Raw genomic sequence first — 21,818 nt, 5'->3', positions numbered from 1 at the left:
TTTCTCGAAAAAACCATTTATTTTATCGAATAAATATTTTTCTATCTATGCTCTCTACCTAAGAAGTACACATTATACATATAAGTATGCATTTTTTTTTCTTTGTCGTTCTCCTTCGGATACTGGAAAGTACACAATTCCATTATTTTTAATAATAGATACACTGACAAACAAACGAAGAGCGAAAAAGAAGACAAAGATAAAAAGACAACAAAATCAAAGAAAAAAAATATAAAAGAGGTGGTTGCCTTTTCGTTTGAAGGGCCTTAGCTCTAAACGATAGTAAGGAAAAGGGAATAGCCTCGGTAAGAAGTAGTATTGAAATATTGGGTGTACGAATGAATAATCCAATTTTTTCTTTTTGCAAACCTCAAGGTTTATTTTGAAATCAAATGAAGCATTCAACTTATTCACTCAAGTTCACTCAAGTTATTCGCCGTTACTTTTTATAAATTTAAGCTATCTTTGAGACAGGTAATGAATTCAGTCTCGGAAAAATATATCTTTGAATGCGATTAAATCGTTAAGCCATTTTGTTGTATCTTTCATCCACTGATTGGAAGTATATATTGGATAAGGATATGTTGTATCGTTCGGAACAAGCGGTAATCCGATGAAGCAGTATCTGATAAATATGTTGGATGTTCCGGAACATCCCGCTAAAACTCATTATGATATCTTTAGAAACAGCATGTGGTCTGATGTCATTGCAGCAATTTTGCAGGACACTTTTCTTTCCTAGTATACGGACTTTATTGTTCCAATTCTTGGCTTAAACTGATTAGTCGATTGATTCGATAACAGTTGGCAGTACTATTTCACTCGGTTTCAACTTGATATTCCATTAAATGCAGAGGAATAATTGTTTTTCGAAGCATTTAAGCTTTCCAACCGATGTTGTTGTTTGTTCTCAGGATTTTTGCCATGATTTTTTGCATCTCAGATTAATTGTCCGCAAGAAAAATTTTCTACATTGTTTATTAATTAGAGGAAGACACTCTCACACGTTATCGGATGTGTATTTTACATGTTGCCATATTCGACTTTATCAAACTGAATACAGTTTGAGATTATATTCAATATTATTCCAAACCGATTCTCACTTCTAACAGCTATATACCAACGTAATATAATTGTAAAAGAAAAAGAAAATCAATCAATTTTAATATTAATTTTTTAACTACTGATAAAAATTTGGATTATTCATTTGTACACCTAATATATTTTTATACACTTTCCTCGCATAATTATTCGTTGTAATTTTTGAGACGATGCACAAGTCAATTATCTATTTTACAAAAGTTTACTACGGTGCACATAACTTGGAAAATTCGAAGCCGTAGAAGATAAAAAGAGAGGAAAGAGGTGGAGAGAGAGAGAGAGAGAGAGAGAGAGAGAGAGAGAGAGAGAGAGAGAGAGAGAGAGAGGAAGAGAGAGGAAGAGAAAGGGAGAGAGATGGAGAGAAAGGGAGAGAGAAAGGAGAAAGAAAGGTTGAATGTATTCAGGTGTATCAAAAATTTTCGTTAAATTGTAGTAAAGTATTTCGTTAAATTGTATTCGCAAATTATCTTAAAATGGCGTAGGAAGGAAACCTTCATTATTGTACGATAGAATTTAATAAAAGACGCATGCCCGGGTCAGTTACACTTTTTATCTACAACTTACCATATTAGATATTCACTTTAGAAAAGAGACGGAGCTTCGTTAATTAATTCGCTCCTCTACGAATTCCCCGATACGAATCGAGAAATTTGACAAAAGTTATGTCATACTTGCTTGGATTATTTTATGTACACATTCACAGTTTATAAGCATTCTCTCACAATCACTCGTAATATCGATTTAAAAACAGAAAGAAAAGAAAAAAACAAGAAAAGAAAAGGAAAGAAAAAAAAAGAAAACAGAAACAAGTGCATAGGAAAAAGATTAGAAATTTCGAAAAGACTGGAGTATGAAGAAAAATGTTAAAAAAGAAACAATATTATTTCACTGTATACCGAGATCTTTTGGCCAGTACGTCCTCGTCGATCAAAAATGATCTTTGCTACAGATATTATAAATGTAAGACGAACGATGTCATCATTTTTATTACCATAGCAAACGCTGTAGTATTACAAATCGCTAACAGCACGAGAGAGAGAGAGAGAGAGAGAGAGAGAGAGAGAGAGAGAAAGAGAGAGAGAGAAATTTCAATAATCGAAAAAAGGGACGGGATCAGTATGCTCGAACTTCGTCATTAACGTTTCTACATTCGAAACGAAGGAAAGGAGAAGTCGAACTAAAAATAAGAGAAGGGATGTACGAGGAACACGTAACGAGGAAGAAATCAAAATGCCTTATAAAGGTCGTTCTCTTGAATCAGGAGCAAACGCATTGGCGCCTTAAAAATAATACCGTGACTCTAGGAACTATTCGCCTTGCCGTGGATTCACCATCAAGGTTGCCCGCTCGAACTTTTTTCTCTTCCATTCCTTTGTTTCTATTCTCACCCTCTTATTTCCATCTTCTTATTTTTCTTTCATTCCTTTCTTTTGAACGTCATTTTCTACACGTCCAACGTTCAAGCGCGCGGCACCTAACACTTCCGAACAAGGCACTTTCAGTCTATCGGATGAAGAATTTTTTCCCATGTTTTTTCTCTTTTTTCCTTTTTTGTTTTTTTTTTCTTCATGGAAAATTCACCAGTAACGAACCAACGACACACGTCTTCCTCGTTCTTGCTTCTCCAGAATGGAAGTAATGAAGACTATGAGCATCCACATCTTTCAACTACCATGCCTGGTAGTCGCGAGAAAACGATTTGATACTCGTTGTCAAAGTAAAGCATCGTAATCTCCGAAAGCTTTCTCGGAGCACAACATGGACCCGTGTTGTTCGGTGGTTCCGCCAAGCTAACTATGTGGGTGTTCGGATAGACTGGCAGAAAAGCCATCGGACAATCGCCCGAACAGTAATTTGCATCGTATCTGAAACAAAGAATATGAAACGGAGTTGTGTTTATACCTGTCATCGTATTATGCTGATTTTGCTTTTTTTTCTTTTTTCACCCATGATGATTTGAAACAAATTTTGATATACACTTTTAATCATTTCTTAATATGTATGTTAAATCCAAAATTATATATACATATATATACATAAAAACTCACTTTTTAGGCGCAATTATCCAATCCCAACCGAACTTCTCGAAATCCACCGTGAGCTTGTAGCGACAGCACCTCGTTTCTTGACTGGCCTCATCACAATTAAGGCCGACGTTTCTCTTAATCCTACCACCTCTCCTCGTGTCCAATTCTTGTGTTTGCACTTCGAGATATGGGGCAAACTCAGCCCCGGGATTCGTCTCGACAAGTCTCGAATTCCTACGATGATTTCCACCAGAACCCGAAATCTTTAGAGCGACACCTAAGTTATCTCTAGGATGCTTGAACCATTCGGCCACCATTCTTCTTAATTCAATCGTGATCCAAGCACCTCTGCGACCGATCGGTCGAGGATGTTTCGTCGTTAACGGTGGGCCCAACAACGGACCACCTGATTCTGTGACACCGCGAAGAATCCTCTGAAGCGTGATCGTCATAGGTCCTTCGTGATGAATCTCCAAGTTATCCAGATCAACTGACTCGCTTGGCTCGTCATTATCCTGATTGGTACCCCAAACCCAGAGAGACAATTCTGCTCTTGTCACTCGATGTTGAATCACCTTGTCGGAGAACTTAAAGTACAACACGTCTAGACTTCCTTTTGAATGCCTTAGCCTTTGATCTGTCAACAGAACATTACCGATTTTTTTTTATTTAGTTAGACATATTCTAAAAATGATTAGAACATATTTAAATATTAAATAAAAACGAGTGTCAAAAAGTATAATACACATAAAAGTATAACTTTTGTGTGTGTATACTTTTTAACAAATGCGTTTAAAAATATTCCGACATTAGAAAATTCATCGCGCACTTGTTAGAAATACTTGCTATTATGAAATACGTTGAAGAACCACATTACTCTGATATAACGCTCACGATCGGAGCTGTTAAACTGGCTTGAAATAATCGCTTGTATACATATATACAATTACCTATTATATGCAAGAATGATTAGAGGAAAATGCAGACTGAATATATGATTTCAATCGAAACATAGTCAAGCATTAATGATTTCCACTAACGTAGTAAGAATCTACACAAGGATCGTTGCTTGTCACGAGGTTATCAGGATAGAAAAGATTTGCGATAATCAATGATGTGTATGCGCACACGCCAATGATTAAAATGCGAGTCTCTTGCGATTATTACGAAAAGACTCTTTCGTTATCGTATGTTATTAATCAGAACAGTGTGCCGTATTAATAGAAGAAAGTCGTTTGCTGACATTAAAGAAAATTGTTTCGAGTAATAATACGAAATAGAAAAAAACGTGATTTTAATTTACCAGACCCGATCATCGTTCGCAACAATAAAAAAGTAAGTATCTAGAGCGTATTGGTAATTATTTCTAATTGACAAATAAGTTGTTGCGAAAGTATTTTATGCGATAAGACGTATTAGAAACTTTGTAACTAATTGCCGTTGAAAATAAATCTAACTAAGTTATTAACATGTTTGTAGTGTGTTCATCTTTAAATCACGACGCATTATAGTTTTTCTTAATTCGAAAGGAGTGATTAGAATTACGTGCTTATTTTTCGTTAACATTTATTTAATGATTAGGATTTGAGAAAGAATTGCGAAGGAATAGATCTAATGTCGAATAGATGCACTGTAATTTTGTAAAGATGAAAAAAGAAATGCTATTAAAGTTTACGAAATATCCAGATTATCATCTTGTTCTTCTTCTTTGTTTTCTTCTTTAAAGAAAATAACGAATAAGTAATGGCGAGTTGATCGGTAAGGTTAAATCCAATGGAGAAATGAGTGTCGATGATTTGAGTCATCAGGTCAAAGGGTTAAAATCTTTGAGTGTCGTTCGTTCGGAGTAACGTTTCAGCTTGGCTTGTTCGCCTAGAAATGACAAGAAAAGGCAAACCGTCGTGGAAAGAAAGAGAGAGATAGACAGAGAGAGAGAGAGAGAGAGAGAGAGAGAGAGAGAGAGAGAGAAAGAGAGAGAGACCTCAAGAAAAGTCACCATCCTGATTGATCGTTGTGAGAAAAACGATGCTCCGCATAACGGTAAGACTCGCGAGGCGGGCTTTACCCTTCATGGAAGCGGTCTTGGATGGCCCGAATAGAAGTCGTCACTACCGCCACCGTTTGCAGGTTTAACGGTCCTAAGAAATTTTCAGGCACTCGACCAAGAACATATCTTTCGCCTTAGTACATCGGACCGTCCATTAATCCTTTCGCTCCTAACAAATTGGACACGGTATGTGCGATCTTTGCGATGAATTTGTCCTAAGCCAATGATCAACAGAGAAATATTGAATAGTCGTGGACCGAACAAATGTTTTACCTCTACTTTCATGTAAATATTACCCATGACGAAATTTTATTAAGTACTAAATTAATTTTCCCAATTGATTCAATAAATATACCACCAATTTGTTACTTCTTTTTTTTTTATCGGACACATTCTCAATCTTCTCTTCTCCTTCTCTTTTACCTCTTCCTTCCCCTCCTCCTACTCTCAATCACGGTCACATTCGAAAAATGACCAGGACTCCATTCTCTCGTTCGTATAATTCTACTTTAAAATTTCACTTAAACAAGGGAAATGGTTATCTCTACGGGAAACATTTATGTTTTATCAAATAATACACAGCACGACGTTTTCTTGCACGATCATAATCTCGAATAATTATAGATTCGACATATGCTATCGTACTCGACATTTATGAACTAATTTCTTACGACTAATTGCGTTAATCTTACAGATAGTAAGATCTTCTATCCCCTTCGTTGGCGACGTCTTTTGGAAACTTCAGACGATCAGAATGAAGGTGGATCAAGTTTTCCCTTCCCGTCCAGTATAATCGACTTAAGGAAGACAAACCTAATCTCTTTACTGTGACTTCACCTTCGAAGTGCCAAGGATTCATAGACATACACCTAGTCTCTTTCTCTCTCTCTCTCTCTCTCTCTCTCTCTCTCTCTTTCTCTCTCTCTCTTTTTCTCTGCCCCTCTCTTCCTCTTTTTTCTCTCGTTCTTACAAATACCAACAAAACGACATTTGTCTTCCTTTATCCATGAAATCATATATTATGGATTTAATCGAATAACCATTATTATACTACCACGCTTTACCTTCATCAATTTGACTTCTCCCTTGCTAAAAATAATTTCTACATGAGCCAACAAAATTTGTTTCATTGTATCCACAATACATGCATATATACTGTCGCTTTTAACCGAATGAACTACGGGTATTTCATTTCGCAAAATATTTTTTTATTGACTGATTACATGTTACAGAATAGTCCGAAAAAAAAACATTTGATTTTGATAATTTTTAGAGTTTCAATCTGAACAGAATTTTAAATCGAACTGTCTGGAGGTTGTCTGAAGGTTCTCGGAGTGTCTGATTTTAAACAGGAAAACGTGCGTCATAACTGAGGTGAAGAGTCGCGCTTTGACGAGCGAGGAAGAAAAAAAAGAAAAAAGGGGGAAGAAAATGGCGAAAGAAGAAGCGAAAAGGAAGAAGGAACGACAAGACGGAAAGATGGGTGACTTATTTTGGTCCAGACGAACTACCGACCGTCTGGCTTGGCAAGTTCGAGGACTAAATTTAAAATTACGCGAAAAAGGGGAAGAATTGTGTCTGGAGAAAAAGTCAAAGGAAAGTGAACACGATTACTGAAAGGGAAACGACTGGGATCTTAAAACGTCTAAGGCACCCTTGAAAATACTCGAAATATTCTCGACATTCGTACGTTCTTAACGCTTCGGCGATTGGATTCAGAAAAGAACTGAGAAACTTGGAACCGTGACATCTCGTTATATACGTATAAATAAACCATTTCTTAGATCTCAGACGAGAGTAAAATATGAATGAAAGAAAGAATTAACAAATTTACGGATATCGTTTAGTTATCATGTGGACAATCTTAACATATTTTTGTATTAGAAAATTATGTAAACTTTATTTATATTTCTCCAAATGAGAAATACAAAAAACGATTAATTTGAACGAGCACCGAGAGAAATAAAGATTTTCAAAACAAACATTAATCGTTTTAATTTTGAATCGATCTCTATGAGGTATATGAGAAATGAGGAAATCTAAAAAAAGAAGAAATAAAGAAAGAGAGAGAGAGAAAGATATAAAGAAAGAGAGAGAAAGAGAGAGAGAAAGAGAGAAAAGGAGAGAGAGAAAGAGATGATTCTACACGTCTAAGAGATACATCTTCGTGGTTATGTTTTAGCTTAAGGCTGTCACACGACGTTTAAAGTCCGCTCAACGCCGGCACACGTGATAGTACTTGGCGCGGATTTTAAATTTGGCGGCGCGCAGACATAAATAAATGTGTGGAACGTACGCCAGCGAAAGTGACTGAGAGAAAAAAAGAGAGAGAGAGACAGAGAGAGAGAGAAAGAAAGAAAGAGGGAGAGAGAGTTAATGGGAGAGGGGAAACGAAAGAAAAACAAAAATAAGAAAAGGACAGAAGAAAGACAATAAAGCGAAAGTGCTAAGTACATCGACGTTGCGCTTTAGCTCTCTCGAGATAAATATAGTGTTCGCAAACGGAGGTCACTCGCATCGCTGGACCAGCCGATGAAAACGTCTCTTCTATCCGAATCAAAATCCCTTACTTTCTTGATAACTTGATGACAACCTGATCGAAATCGAAATTAATTTATCATAACTTATTCATACTTTAAGATTAAATCAGTAAAACAATTATAAGTTCTTTACATTTTCCTCTTTACAACACAATGTACACACACACACACACACACACACATATATATATATATATAATATGTATATATAAGATACATATATAAGATATTTAGAACAAAAACATAACAATATAAAATAAAGTTATTATCGATTTATAGATTAATTACAAAATTACATATCTGATCCTTGAAAATGTTTATATCACGCATAAAATAAAATATAATCTATAAATTTGTTTTCTAATTAACCCATAAATCTAATTTACTTTATATATTCATTACTGTGTATAGTTTACACATACACGCACGTGTGCGCGCACATATAGAGAGAGAGAAAGAGAGAGAGAGAGAGAGAGAGAAAGAGAGAGAGAGCGATAACAAATAGATTGATTGCATACAATTCACATAAATTTGTAGGAATCATTTTATCTTTACCACGAGACAATCTTATCTCATTTTTCTCTTGAGCGAGCACATCATAACGTTCAAATTCTAAATAACGTGGGAATTTTTATTATAAAGAAAAATAAATAAATAGATAGATAGGTGAAATAGATAGATAAAGATAGATAGAAACAGACAGGTAGATAGATAGATAGATAGATAGATAGATAGAGATAAATAAATAGAGGGAATGAGACAGAAAGAGAGAGAGAGGGGGGGGAGGGAGAGAGAGAGAGGGAGGGAGGGGGAGAGAGAGAGACAGATAGACAGAGACACAGCGACACAGAGAATCAGTGGAAACTATGGAAAACAACGGTGATACCGCGATGTCGTGGCCCTGCCTATAAATAAACGAAGAAATAATTGATACGGAACGACCTCTCCTCCTCCCTCCTAGTACTCGATCGTGGAACGCGAGTTCTCACTGCTATCGGCCAGTTCTTTAACTCTTCGGCGTTGCGGAACGCGTAAGGGCGACGACGTTTAAAAATATCATGCGACAAATCGTCTACGTGCAGCGCATGGCCACGTACCAGAGCGCGAGAGCGGATCGTATGACTCGTCGAAATTTAATACCAACCTTGCTGTTGGCGGATAGGATAGTCCGGTAGTCGAGTACACACTCGCACACCAACCAAGCTTTCGAACGTCTAACCGAACGTCTATTTCTCAACCCCCCTCAACTCAAAAATTATCGTGTTAGCTCTCGTCAACGTCCAATCGATTCTTCTTTCTCTTCCTCTATTTTAAACGAGTGTTCAAAAGTGCCTAAGAAGGATCTCGTATCTCTTTCGAAAGATTTTAATACAACATGTTTTCGTTATTTGGGTATACCTTCAAGTGTCAAAAAAAAGTATTTTACATGAACATTAAGTGAGTCAACAAATGTTGTGTATATATTATTTTCGTGTTGAACCCTTTCAAAATTTTCTATCTTCGTTTATAAAATTTTCTAACTAGAAAGAGGAAACACATTTAACAAATTATATTTATTTTAGTATTCTTATGATCGTTAAGTAAGTCGTTTGCATAAGTATCTATATTAAATAGTGCATAATATTGTACTCTTGCTAGAAAATATAAAGCAAGAGCGAAGGATTTTAGCCATCGGGTGCATTTTACAAAATCAATGGGAATTCCGATTGCAAATGAACGACGAGACAGGTAGGTGGTGTAAATTAGCGAAGAACGAAATTGAGGGTCGATTGGAATTCGAAAGAGTGAGGAAGAAGAAGAAAAAGGAGGAGGAGAAAATTTTCGAAAACGTTGATTCGTCGATGCAATCGGCCCGAAGCGAAAGATCTTCGCGTGAATCTAAAGAAACGATCGTACCCCACCTACGTGCAAGATGAAAAACATTGAACACCAAAATTCATGTTGTAACCCTATCTTCCTACCTCTTCCCTTCACTCCTACCAAAAAAAAGCATTATCTCATTTTTCCCTTAGAGAGAGTTATCCTATTTGATCTAAAAACATTTGATAACGTTCTCTCCAAGCTCTCCGAGAGTTTTAACCGTAGCTAATTGCAATTGTGAATCGTAATGCTGGCTAAAGTAAATAAATAGTCCGTGGATATATACGCGAAAATTATAATACCAATTCGGTGAGAATGCATTGAACGACGATCTGCGCAATGTCCATTTGGAAGATCTCCAAAAATCTTTTTGCGATGCCATGAAAAATATTGAGATTATAAATTTTCGTTGTCTTCCTTTTTCTTCTTTCTTCGAAAAAGAAGAAGAAAAAAAAAAGAAAGAACGTCTCACACTCTCTTTCGCAAAATCTAGCGAACGAACGAAAGGTCGATTCGTTCCTTCTCACGAATGTGGTTGTAGTCCTTTTTCTTCGCTTTTGCCGGAGGGTCATTTGTGTCGAACTGTGTACATGAAAGAGCGATGGGGTGCAAAAAGAGGCGTTCCTGCGTTTTTCTCTCGTCATTCCTTCCCTCGTGCGCGCCCACCTGTCGTTTCGAAGGGGGTGATGCGAGAGCTGTCACGAACGCACGCGATGTCGATGAAAAGGCCCCGCGTCTATATGCATATGGACGAGTGAACAAGAAAGAAAGAGATAGAGAACAAAAATAAGAGAAATAGAGAGAGAGAAAGCAAAAGAAAAAAGGGTGGGTGGTAAGAGAAACGCGTGACCCAAATGTGAATTTTATCGAGTTACGCCGTTATACTGTCGAACTGTAATCAGCAATTGTGAGCTATCTTCATCACGCAATAGCTAATTATTTGTAGGATCGTTCCTTTTTACGTCCGACTTTGGTCTAAACATCAAACCTGCTTTGAACGATATGGTTCCTTTCAAAGAAAAGGAAAAATTGAATTGTTTTCTATCCCAGGATAATCTTCGTATCATTTATGACCGATACTTCTCGAAAAGCGATAAGGTATCGTATTCGTGGATTTTTTCTTTTCAATTTAAAATTACATATTAAATATAATTCTATCCAAATTACAAGTTTTTTTATGAACCAGATTATAATAAATTATCCGACGTTCATTCATTTCCAAAAATATAACTAATGTTGTACTTTTCTAAAAAAAATAACAGAAAAAAGAACGAAATCTGCTCAATAATTAAGTTGATACATGTAAGAAATCAATGGATCTCCTATTTACGTATATAATATGTTAAAAAAAAAAGAAAGAAAAAAAAAGAGAAAAAAATGATAGAAAAAATGAACAAAATCTACTTGATAATTAATGCGATACGTGGAAGAGATCAATGGATCTCCTATCTACTTATCTAATATATTAAAAAAATTGCGAAAAGGGAAATCTCGATCTGGATTTAACGAAAATATCGGATCTATAGAAATTTGGGTATAGCTCGTAAAGCAAACTGTATTACGAAAGCCGCACGTAACGAAAATATAAATAAATAACGCGTGGCGATAGTAAGCCGATACGCGAATCTAACTTTATCTAATGTCGTAAACGTCGATGGAGCGGTAATACACGTTGAATTGTTATGTAATCCAAGTAGCCCTTAAACGCATTCGCGTTGCTGCGTGTCAGTGATATTTGCACTCTTAATATCTCCAACTAAGCCGGGAACACGACAAACTGGTTTTCTGCATCGATCTATCCCGCCGCCACAGTGGATCGGTTAGAACACGTATCGTTAGCACAAGAGAGCGCCGTTTCGATCGGTACCATCTCGGTGTTAAAATGTTAGATCTCGATTGCACACGCAAAGTATTTAAGTGGTTTCGATAGCATCTTACGTTGTTAAAGAGTGATAACGATTAACTAATCCGATAATCCGAAAAATGACATTAATCTTGAATCTTTTCGTGCAAATTGAAATCGGAGCACATATTGTCGATGACGCAATAAATTTTAATAAATAATCTTTCACAAAGAAAAAGAATATAATTGTTTGCAACGATAAAAGAAAAAATCGAATTCGAAGTCCGTATTTTGGTATTATCTGTTACAGAAAAAGCACAGGCGAGCACGCGTATTCCTCGAAGGAAAAGCGTGATCATTCGGATGTCAGTAAATAATATTGAGAACCACTAAAAGTGCGGCGCCTGTCTGCGAGTATGCTGACCGCAAGTGCCGCTATCAGAACTGTCATTATTATGTATCTGTTCCAGAGTTATTCATTTCACGAAAGCGGGTGGATTTAAGGCTGCACGCGCGCTACAAGATTCGGAGATGAAAAGATCGGACAGATCGTTCAATAAATAGACGAATATATTTTAATTTATTATAAGTTGGGTGATCTTTACTTAATTATAGATTGGACACTATACTCATACTATTTTCATACTGTTATCATAAACAAAATGAATACGTAATTGAAATAGAAAATAGAAACGTTGTACCAACGATAAACAACATTTAACCAAAAGTCATTGTCAACGTATCGTAACTTCTACGGCTGTATGTTATCAAACATATGGTTGAAGTATACATGTGTGAAAAAAAAATTCGCGATAGCGATAGCATGTACTGAAAAAGAGTGTTTATGTGGACGTCTATCGCGATACTCGATTCTTTTAATAACTCTTCTCACATAAGATTTTGATTATTCTCGGTAATCACCGAGTTACGTTCGAACATTGGAAATAGTTATCAATTAATAAAAATATTTTTTTTCTAATGTGCTTCTTTTTCTATGGACGATGGTTACAGTCAAATAAATCTCGATAAATTTAAATATAGAGACATTTCAATAAAATTACCAAATTACATGATGCAACAATGACGTAAAAATCAAATATTGAAGAATATGAAAAGAAAAGGTAATGTCAGTTAAACTATTCGTATATTCACTTTTCCGGATCTTTTTGATGGAAGTTTCGTTTTTTTAAGCGCACGTCTTTACGGGTTGTTAAATGACACGAATTAAATTCACACAACGGGTTGTTAATAAGAATTATTTCATTTACGATATGACAACTAAAAATATTACGAAGTATTATACATCCCTGAAATGTCGGATACGACGATAAATTTGCATGAAATCATGTTGAAATAGACTCGTTTTTTCGGTCATTTAATAAAGTAACGATAAATATAATTTAACGTGCTAAAGATGAACTGAGGATACCGCAAAAATACATTATTATAATAAGTCAGCATTTATAACGAACTTTTATTAAAAATAAACAAATAAAATACTCGCAAAGAAGAAAGTTCAAAATAAGAGGAGAAAGATCGATTCTAAACTAGAAGAGTCCTAACAGCGACCTGTCACCTACTACAGACAGCTTTAACGCGATAATGAGCGATGGGCCTGACCTAGGCTGTGCATCGGCCGTGACCTTCGTTACAAATCGAGGCCGGTTCGTCGTTCGTACTTGGAAATTCGTACACGCCCGTCTCAGCTTGGATTGTAACCTTATTTCAACAGGTTAATGTCTCTCTCATTCTCTCTCCATCCCCTCCTCCTCTTTCTTTCTTTACCCCTTTCTCTCCGAGCGACACTAAACTTGAAATAAATTTGTTTAAAAAAATCAACCTAGTTTATATATATATATATATATATACTCAGGAAAAAAAGAAAAATTAAACATTAAAAAGAATAATTCTGAGAAAAAAAGAAATTTAATCTATCGAGAACATCAGAACAGATTCAATTATATTTAGTTTCTTACTTTTTACAAAATGAAAAAATTCTCCTCTCTTTTGAGGGAGCCGCCTTTACTCCTCAAAAAAAAACCAATGGCAAGATCTAGATAGAAAAATAATTCGTTTTCGCTATTTATATGAAATTTTTCCATCAAAGCAATAATGTAAACGTTCGAATGCTGCTCGTTCAGTGTCGAAAAGAACAAAGAAGTTATTTCGGTTGAATAAACGTAGGCCAGACGACAAAAACACCGTAAGGAAGTGACTAATTCGTTAACCACAAATCGCGCATATGACAGATCGTTGTTAGAACACTTACAATTCAATTCCAAGACACGTATGTACACCGAAATTATTTCGCTTGCTTGTTTCGAATTAATTCTTTGCGTATATCTACATGCATATTATAGTTACGTATTGCATGGTAAAAATCGAAAGAGAACAATCTGGAAAATGGAAACGTCTTGTAAGTATATATGTATATGTATATATGTATGTTGTGTGTATTATATAAAAATTGTTGATGTTCGCGCACGCACATTCGATCGACTTGCAACCGAACGACCAAGATCGATCGATCTCTCGAGGATGTACTACAAAAAACTGACTGCCGTTTCGCCGAAGGAAATCCAGATGCAAGAATGAGAAGTAAGAAGGAAAGAGAAAGAAAAAGAAGTAAAGGAAAAGAGAGAGATGAAAATTCAAAGAGAGAGAAGTAAATACGAAAGAACGGATAAAGAAAGAAAGAAAGAAAATAAGAACAAATTTGTAAGATCGAGATCCAAAGATCGCGTCCTGTAACAGTTGCAAAGTACTCGTAAAGCGATATGGGTCGCCCTAAGCGATAACCCCCACGAATTTGATATTTCGTTCGCTATCGTCCTGTTCTCTAAAGATACCATCTGACTATCTTCTTCCTTTGGTGTGTAAAACCCGTTTTCGATATAATTAACAAAGTAAAGAGCTTCTGTCTCATACTGACATAAACAAATCGAAGAGAACGCATGGTATCCGTTGTATTTTTTGTTAACTGATAACAACCAACAAAGTATAAAAAATACGAAACAACGATTAACTTTTACTTTTCCTTTTTTTATTATTATTAATATAAATAATACAATGAAGGTAATAAATAATAATGAAAAAAATGTATTTGTTTTTCTTTTTCTCTTGTTATTTCTTCATTTTCTTACTTCAGTAAAAAAATGATATTATGCTCTGTGATCAATTAGTAATGTCCTATTATCGACACGAATCAGAACAAAAACACATGTAAAACAAATAAATGAATGCTAAGACACGTAAAACCGCATTAACAGTTGAAAAGGATTCGTCATCGGTTCGGAAAACGTGTCTCTAAATGCTGTTCGCAAGAACTTTGTTTTACTGTCCTAAGATAGAAGGATTATAATATTCATTCAAGCAGTTTGCGATATGTTTATGTGCGAATAGAATAGAACATTTAATCATCGATTTTCATCGTAAGGAAATTCCGCAATGCGGAAAACAAATCGAACTCTATATACAATAATTTTTTTGTTTACATACCTAAACAACTTTTCTCATTTATTTCATTAATTCGAACGATTTCGATATTTATCGTTTTTATAACTTATTCTATGAAATCCAATCGTTTTTATGTTTTCGATCGGCATCGCCCATCTTTGAATGACCTTGCATGAACATAAAGAAAATACTGCGTTTCATCTTGCAAAACAAACGTGAACGAAAGAATCTCCAAGCGAAGCTTTATCTTTCTTAAAACAAAGCGCACAAATTTCAACGAGTAATTAGTTATCGTTGATTTGTAGCTCACGTTGACTTTTATACGTCTCCGCAGACAGCTTGGACTACGTTCGCGAGTGATTCATTCTCGTATAAATGTGCAACATTGTTAACAATTTAAATGTAAATCTAGAAGAACAAAACTATTTAAAAAAGTCTAATATACATATATATATATATATATATATATATATATATATATATATATGTATGTATGTATTTACGTATACACTTATATATTTATGTATTTACGTATGCATCTACGTATGTGCGCACATATATGTGTATCTGTTCACCTGTTACCTACGTACATGGAAATCTTTAAAATTATATATTTTTTAAAGGTTCGACGCGAAAATTATTCCCAGCATTACGAACATGAAAAGACAACTTTCGTGAAAAGATCAAAAGAACATGTTGAATAAATGCCGTTTCGTGGAACAAGTTATACGTAATTATCAGTTACGCTATCGAGATTGATCTCGAAATTTTCAAAGTGACGCAGTACATCGATCAAGCCTATATTAAGTACGTTAATACGGCCATGAAATTCAGATTAACTGGAAGCAGGTAGAAGAAGAAGCCGTCGGTTGTTCGCGTCGATCATTTCTCGAGGTGTTTTTTAACAATACATTTTTTTAATATATGAATACAGGGAGGAAGAGTTAAACACAGGTTGTAAGATAGCCTACTAACACAAGTACATGCCTTTTACCCTACAAAAGATTCGAGGATAATCTCGCCTAAAGGATTCGCGTAGGTAGAAGTAAGTCGTGTCTTCTTCTGAACCTTCCTTCCCTCCTTCTTCTTTCCATTTTTCTCGAAGGAAGAAACATGCATTATGTATGTATATTATATAGAGAGAACGTTTTTGACGGAGAAAAAAAGAGAGAGAGAGAGACTCAATAAGTCCCATTATCGCCTTGTACGAGCCCTCGACGCCTAAAGGCAAAGATCGAATTTCAAATCGATTCCGGTAGAATCCGGTATGATGAAGAAGAGCAGATATTGCCCGATCCGTTCCACTGATTAACGATCGAACAACTTTTATTTAATTTGTTCCATGTCGATACACGAATTACCTGGTCAATCGCTAGCAAGAGTATAAATGAAAAAGCTTTTGTAGAAAAAAAGATAGAAAGAGAGAAAGAGGGAGGGAGAGAGAAGGGCGGGGAGAAAGAGAGAGAGAACGTCAATGATAATGGGGTACTCACGTGGTTGTGCCAAGGCAAAGACGCTTTCGGTCTTGGCGGTGTACTCGTCGACTTCCTCATGATGAGTGATACCAGGTTCTACAGGTTGAGGTTGATCGGCCTGCATCCCGTACATGTCCATGAGTTTCGAAATAGGCGGGATCCTCGGTAAGGCCCTGCCAGTCATATTAGGTGCCTGTTTCAATCCGAGCTTATTGAGTATCTGTTCTTTGATAGCTTCAAGACTGAGAGCCCTGATCTTCTCGTGCATCTTACAGGCGTTGCAAGCATTGCCGGCCATCACGAAATATCCGACGCGAGCTCTCTCGATGCCAGGCGCGTCGAAGGCACCGAGGAGGAGCAACGAGAGTATCAGGAGCGTTCTCGTGACCATTTTGCTCCCAAGGTCACGCTCCTCACAACGAGGAAGCGTCGATCGCGGGCTTCCGTCTTAGACGCGATCTGACGATCAGATGGCCCGCAACGACAACGTCATCCTCCTTTTTTTTCTTCTTCTTCTTCTTCTTCTTCTTCTTCTTCTTCTTCTTGTCTCCCTCCTTCCTTTTCTACTCTGCTCTCAGCGCTTCTTCCGCTTCCGTATCCTCACCTCGAAAGAGAAAACTCCACCCTCCTCGAGTTTTCCTTTTCCTTTTCCTCCTCCTCCACCTTCTGCCTCTTCTTCCTTTCTTCCGGCTGGTCGCCGTCCTCTTCTTTCTCCACCACTTTCTTCTCCACCTTCCTCTTCTCTGCAACCACCACTTCCTCCTCCTCCTCTGCCTTTGCCGTCTCCTCTTGCTCCTCCACCACCACCACTACCACCACCTCCTCCTTTATCGCAAAGCACCAGCTTCTTCTTACCAACTACGTGTGACCTCCGTTTCACGTTTTTCACTTCGAGAAACTTCCGTTTGGCGTGTTTAGCCGTCGGTGATATTATACCGGCTGGAATATGCGATCGCCAGCCCGTCGTAGCAAGATCGCGATCTACGCGATCCAGCTTCGCTTTCTTCCCTACGTCTTCGCGGTTTCAATCGGTGCCCGTTTTAACGATCAATTACATAGAAAAGTTAGCCTTTTTTGGCACTCGCGACTAATTCACGAGAAGATGACAACGACGGGATAGGATCAATCGGTTCTCGCTTTTAAGGCACACTTTTAATCGGTCGGTAGACTTTTTCTCATCACATCGCGAAAACGAAATAATGTACGCATGGTAGTAGGGGTTGAAAACAAATAGATACGACACACTGTCTGATAAAAGAAACTTTGACTGACTAGGAAACAAAAGGATAGAAAATATGAAAGAGAATCGAGAGTGAGAGAGAGACAGAGAGAGAGAGAGGGAGAGAGAGAGAGTGAGAGATAGAGAGGAGAGAGAGAGAAATATTGAGAGAGGGTGGGAGGAGAAAGAGACGAAGAGTGCGACGAGCGGTCCCGCTGCACCCTCGTAACCTTCAGTTCCGGCCCGGTCTCCTCATCATCGTCATCTCGAAGAATATCGCGCGCGTACTCGAAGTCGAAACGGAGCTTCTTCACCGATACACCACCTTGGCCTGCTTTCCTATGATGACATGCATCCTCCCGATGAACATTGCCCCCCTTTCGAACGACCGTCGCTGCTATTTCTTATCCTTCTTCTTCCTCCTCCTCTTTCTCCAGTTCCACTCACAAAGACACACAGGCACGCTCGACCTTGGCAATTTTAGCGACAGTAATTCTTTCTTCGGTTCTTCCTCCTTAGATCTTTCTTTTCATACATTACGTCAGACTCGAGATGGTTCTCCAGAGACAAGAGTAATGTACCCTCTTCTGAAGTAACAGAGTGAAAGACGCTGATCTCCTCGTGGTGTCTATCTGTTTCTCTTCTCTAGGATAGCAAAAGAAAAAAAGAAAGAGATCGAGATGAATAGAGCGAGAAAAAAGAGAAAGAGAGAGAGAAGAAGAAAAAGTAAAACAAGAGCAAAAGTATCACGCGTGAAAAAGATCGAGTCGATAGGGTGGGGGAGGGGTTCAGGATTGTCGGTAGGCGCGATACCCACAGATCCTTAAAGCTTGCTAGCCTGTCAAGCACTGAGTCAGGAGGCGCGCGGTTTCACCGCATATATGTCGAGGTGGTGGCCTCCTCCTCTCTTTCTTCTTCTTTCTTTCTCCATCGTCCTCTCCTTCTACTCTCTCCCTCTGCCTCCTCCACCACTTCCTTCTCCTCTTCCTCCTTCGCCTCCCCTATATAACGCGCTCCCGTTTTCTCTCCCGGCGCCTTACTCCCCCTCTCTTTCTCTCTCTCTCTCTTTCTCTCCCTCCCTCTTCTTTTTCTCCCTCTTTGACGCGCGAGCGTAGTATCTTACGCATTCGCGTGTAGCGGGGCCGTGCGTCTGCCCGTCGCCGCCGCTGTCGGCGCGACTGACGCCTATGGCTCGTTGCCCCCCACTCTTCCACCCCTTCCTCTTTACCATCACCATCACCTCTTTTTGCACCCTCCAGCCCGTCACCTCCTTCGGCCCTCCCACCACGCTCTGCGATCCTTCGTAGCGATCATCGTTGCCGGTTAAAGAATGCTCTTTCTCTTTATCTCTGTCTCTCTCTCTCTCTCTCTCTCTCTCTATCTATCTATCTATCTCTCTCTCTCTTTCTCTTTCTCTCTCTTTCTCTTTCTCTCTCTTTCTCTCTCTGTCGAGTTTGAATCTCTTTTCTACAAGCAAGAACATCGTCGCCAATCGACAATCGATCGACGACCGATCGACCGACAATCGCTACCACGTGCATAGAACGCCCGTTGCTGACAACGAATCTCTTCGCTGTTACTTCTTCATCTTATTTATTTTCTTCGACTTATTCTTGGTATTCTCTTAACAAACTTTGTGCATCCTTTATTCTCTAAGAAAAGACTTTCTCTCTAAAAATCTTTTTGGCCGAGATCTTCTTGAAGAAAGAAATAAAAAATAATAAGTAACCCGAGAGGAGTTATTCTTTTTCTTCGGATCATCTGTATACTCCTGCGTATATATACATACATACATACAATATATAGTATATATATTGTATATATATATATATATATATATATATATATATATATATGTGCCTACCTCTACGCCGAAATAGAATTCACACGGCTTTACAAAATGATCGAGCTACTTCTACGTGACGCATTTAAAAAAAGAAAGTAACAAAGAGACAAGAGGAGAAAAAACGAAAAGAAAATGAGAAATTTGAAATTCGACGACATCGGCTTGCTCGACGGCACACGTGCACCGTCTGATGCGCGTGCAATTTGATGCACGATCTCTCGAGAGTCCCCAGGAGAATTTCGATCGAATTTTTATGGCTCACGGAATCGAGGGCACGCTCAAAGCCGTCGTCCCGCCGATCGGCCAGATAGGACTACGCATGTCAGAAAGAAAGAGATAGAGAAGAAAAAAAACAAAAAAGGAACGAAGACCGAAAGACCGAGATAGGCCATCGACTTCTTCTCGTGACGTTTGAAAGCCAAATCGACTTTCAAAGCGATTCAAATCTCGCGCATTGGTCCGCGTTCCCTGAAAGATGCACACCAGCCGACATATATTATATTCTAAACAACGAAATCGCCAATTCTTTCCTTCTTTTGCAAGGGTATGCTGCATATTCTTTAGGGAAGAAATCTCGATGGAGTTAAGCGAGCGAAGATGCACGAATGCGATACGTACAGAAACCTGAAACCGAACCCGTTCATTTGCATTTTCGATCTTTTTTCTCCTTTTTTCTTCTATCTTTGTTCTTCACTAGTTTTCGCTCCCTTATTTTTCTAGCATAATCAGTTTAGCGACTTTTGTTCATTTTTTGTTTACTCCTATCTTTCTCTGTTGTTGTAATTTTTTATATAATAAGATAACTTTAGAAACGTTCTCCTAACGTTTGTTAAAATCGATGTTACCTAAAATATTCCAAAATAAACATATGGGTAATAATCGATGTTACCTAAAATGTTGCAGAATAAACATATAGGTACGCTTATTTGTGATTGTGATCGCTATCGTACAATCCCTGCACTCGTTATACTGCCCATAATAATGCTTATTATATCGTTTAATAAAAATTAATGACTGCTCGATCGATGAGATTCTCATTCTCTCCTCTTTTCTCCCCTTCATCTTCTGTAACAGTATCTTGGATTCGTGGTCACGAAACCGTTTATAACCATCCATAACTTTGATACTCGAAGATTAAGTGATTTTATGGTTTCTTGGAAAAAGTCGTCGCATCGGTGGTCTGCAGAATCTAAATGGCCCATATATTCTTTGGTTCTTCGATCAGTTATTTTTTCTTTCTTTTGTTTTATTTTTAATATAGAAAATAGAAGATACCTTTGAATATATTCTAATCTAATCAGATATATAATTAAAACCTATTTTAACTAACATTATCAATCTATAGGAGCCGATTGTCAATAAGAAAAATTTACGAAAAAAAAAGAAGAAAAGAATAAAAAGAAAGGCATTTAATAATCCATTAATATTTTATGTAATTATTAACTAATACTTATCGTAATTTGTTTTGACAGAAGTGTAAGTTTACGGAATAAAAGAAAAACGATTACAAGGAAGGTAGAAATCGGAGAATCAGGGCATGGGAATGCGTGAAGCCATCCTCGATTCTTCCCATGTTCCCCCTGATTGCCCCACACGTTGCACCCGTCTGTCATCATGAGGACCAATCGAGTGGCAACCACGCTTACAGTTGCTTTTGCAGTCGTAACAGCAGGTGGCTCCAGAAAAGGACTTTCAATCTTTTCGTCCTTTTTTTTATGGTGTCGTATCGCACTAACAAGCTACCATTGCTGGCCTTTTCACGCTGTGGTGGCATTTTTCCCCGGTCTTCCCTTTCTTTCCCTCATCTCTTTTTCTTCGTTGTCTTCTCTCCTTTTAAAACAAACCGATCACAAACCATGAGAATTTGATTGAATTTGAGGAAATATCTTAATCCTGTCTGATCGACGAAACTCTCAGAAACAAAACTTTAATTTTTTATCATTGACTTTTCGACATCATGCGATCCAATTATTTCATAAATCGGTGTTGTTCTAAAGAAAAAAATTAATTAGTGACAGTAGCACGAAAGAGTGTAATATATTTAAACAAATAAAAAAAGATAATAACAAAATCATATAAAAGATAATGACAAGCAGTTTCATCCAGTCAAGTCAATGGAAAATGATCGCAAAAATGATCGGAAAGATTAAATCGTATTTAAAAATGGAAGGAAAGAAAAAGAAAGAAATCGAGAAAATTTCGATGATAAGAAAATAGTAGGTACGGCTGTGATTTTCAGAGATTATATACATCGACAAAGTTAAAAAAAGATTGATTTTTCAAAGATATTTTTTTTCGACAATATTATCTTTTAAGAATATTTTTGGAAAATTTCATCAGAAAATTCCAAAAATTAATAAAGTTACAATTGATTTAAAATCGATCCTACAGAGTTCAACTTTGT

At 37.2% G+C, this 21,818-nt stretch overlaps 1 protein-coding gene and 1 long non-coding RNA gene across 2 annotated transcripts; one reads left to right on the top strand and one right to left on the bottom strand.

Moving 5' to 3' along the window:
* On the bottom strand, positions 1-18,901 carry LOC124427689 (growth/differentiation factor 8). The gene is made up of 4 exons (XM_046970930.1): positions 18,386-18,901; positions 16,368-18,213; positions 3,150-3,765; positions 1-2,966 (listed from the first exon to the last, which is right to left on the bottom strand). Exons 2-4 carry the CDS (start codon positions 16,738-16,740, stop codon positions 2,747-2,749), a joined length of 1,209 nt encoding a protein of 402 aa, XP_046826886.1. The 5' UTR covers positions 16,741-18,213; positions 18,386-18,901; the 3' UTR covers positions 1-2,746.
* LOC124427690 lies at positions 4,102-5,543 on the top strand. Its single transcript, XR_006943004.1, has 2 exons — positions 4,102-4,463; positions 4,608-5,543. It is a non-coding gene; the product is annotated as an uncharacterized LOC124427690 (long non-coding RNA).
* Positions 18,902-21,818: the final 2,917 nt, after the last annotated feature.

Source organism: Vespa crabro, chromosome 10 (genome assembly GCF_910589235.1).
Source record: "Vespa crabro chromosome 10, iyVesCrab1.2, whole genome shotgun sequence".
Taxonomy (NCBI): Eukaryota; Metazoa; Arthropoda; class Insecta; order Hymenoptera; family Vespidae; genus Vespa; species Vespa crabro.
This window is presented reverse-complemented; position numbering and strand designations above follow the sequence as displayed.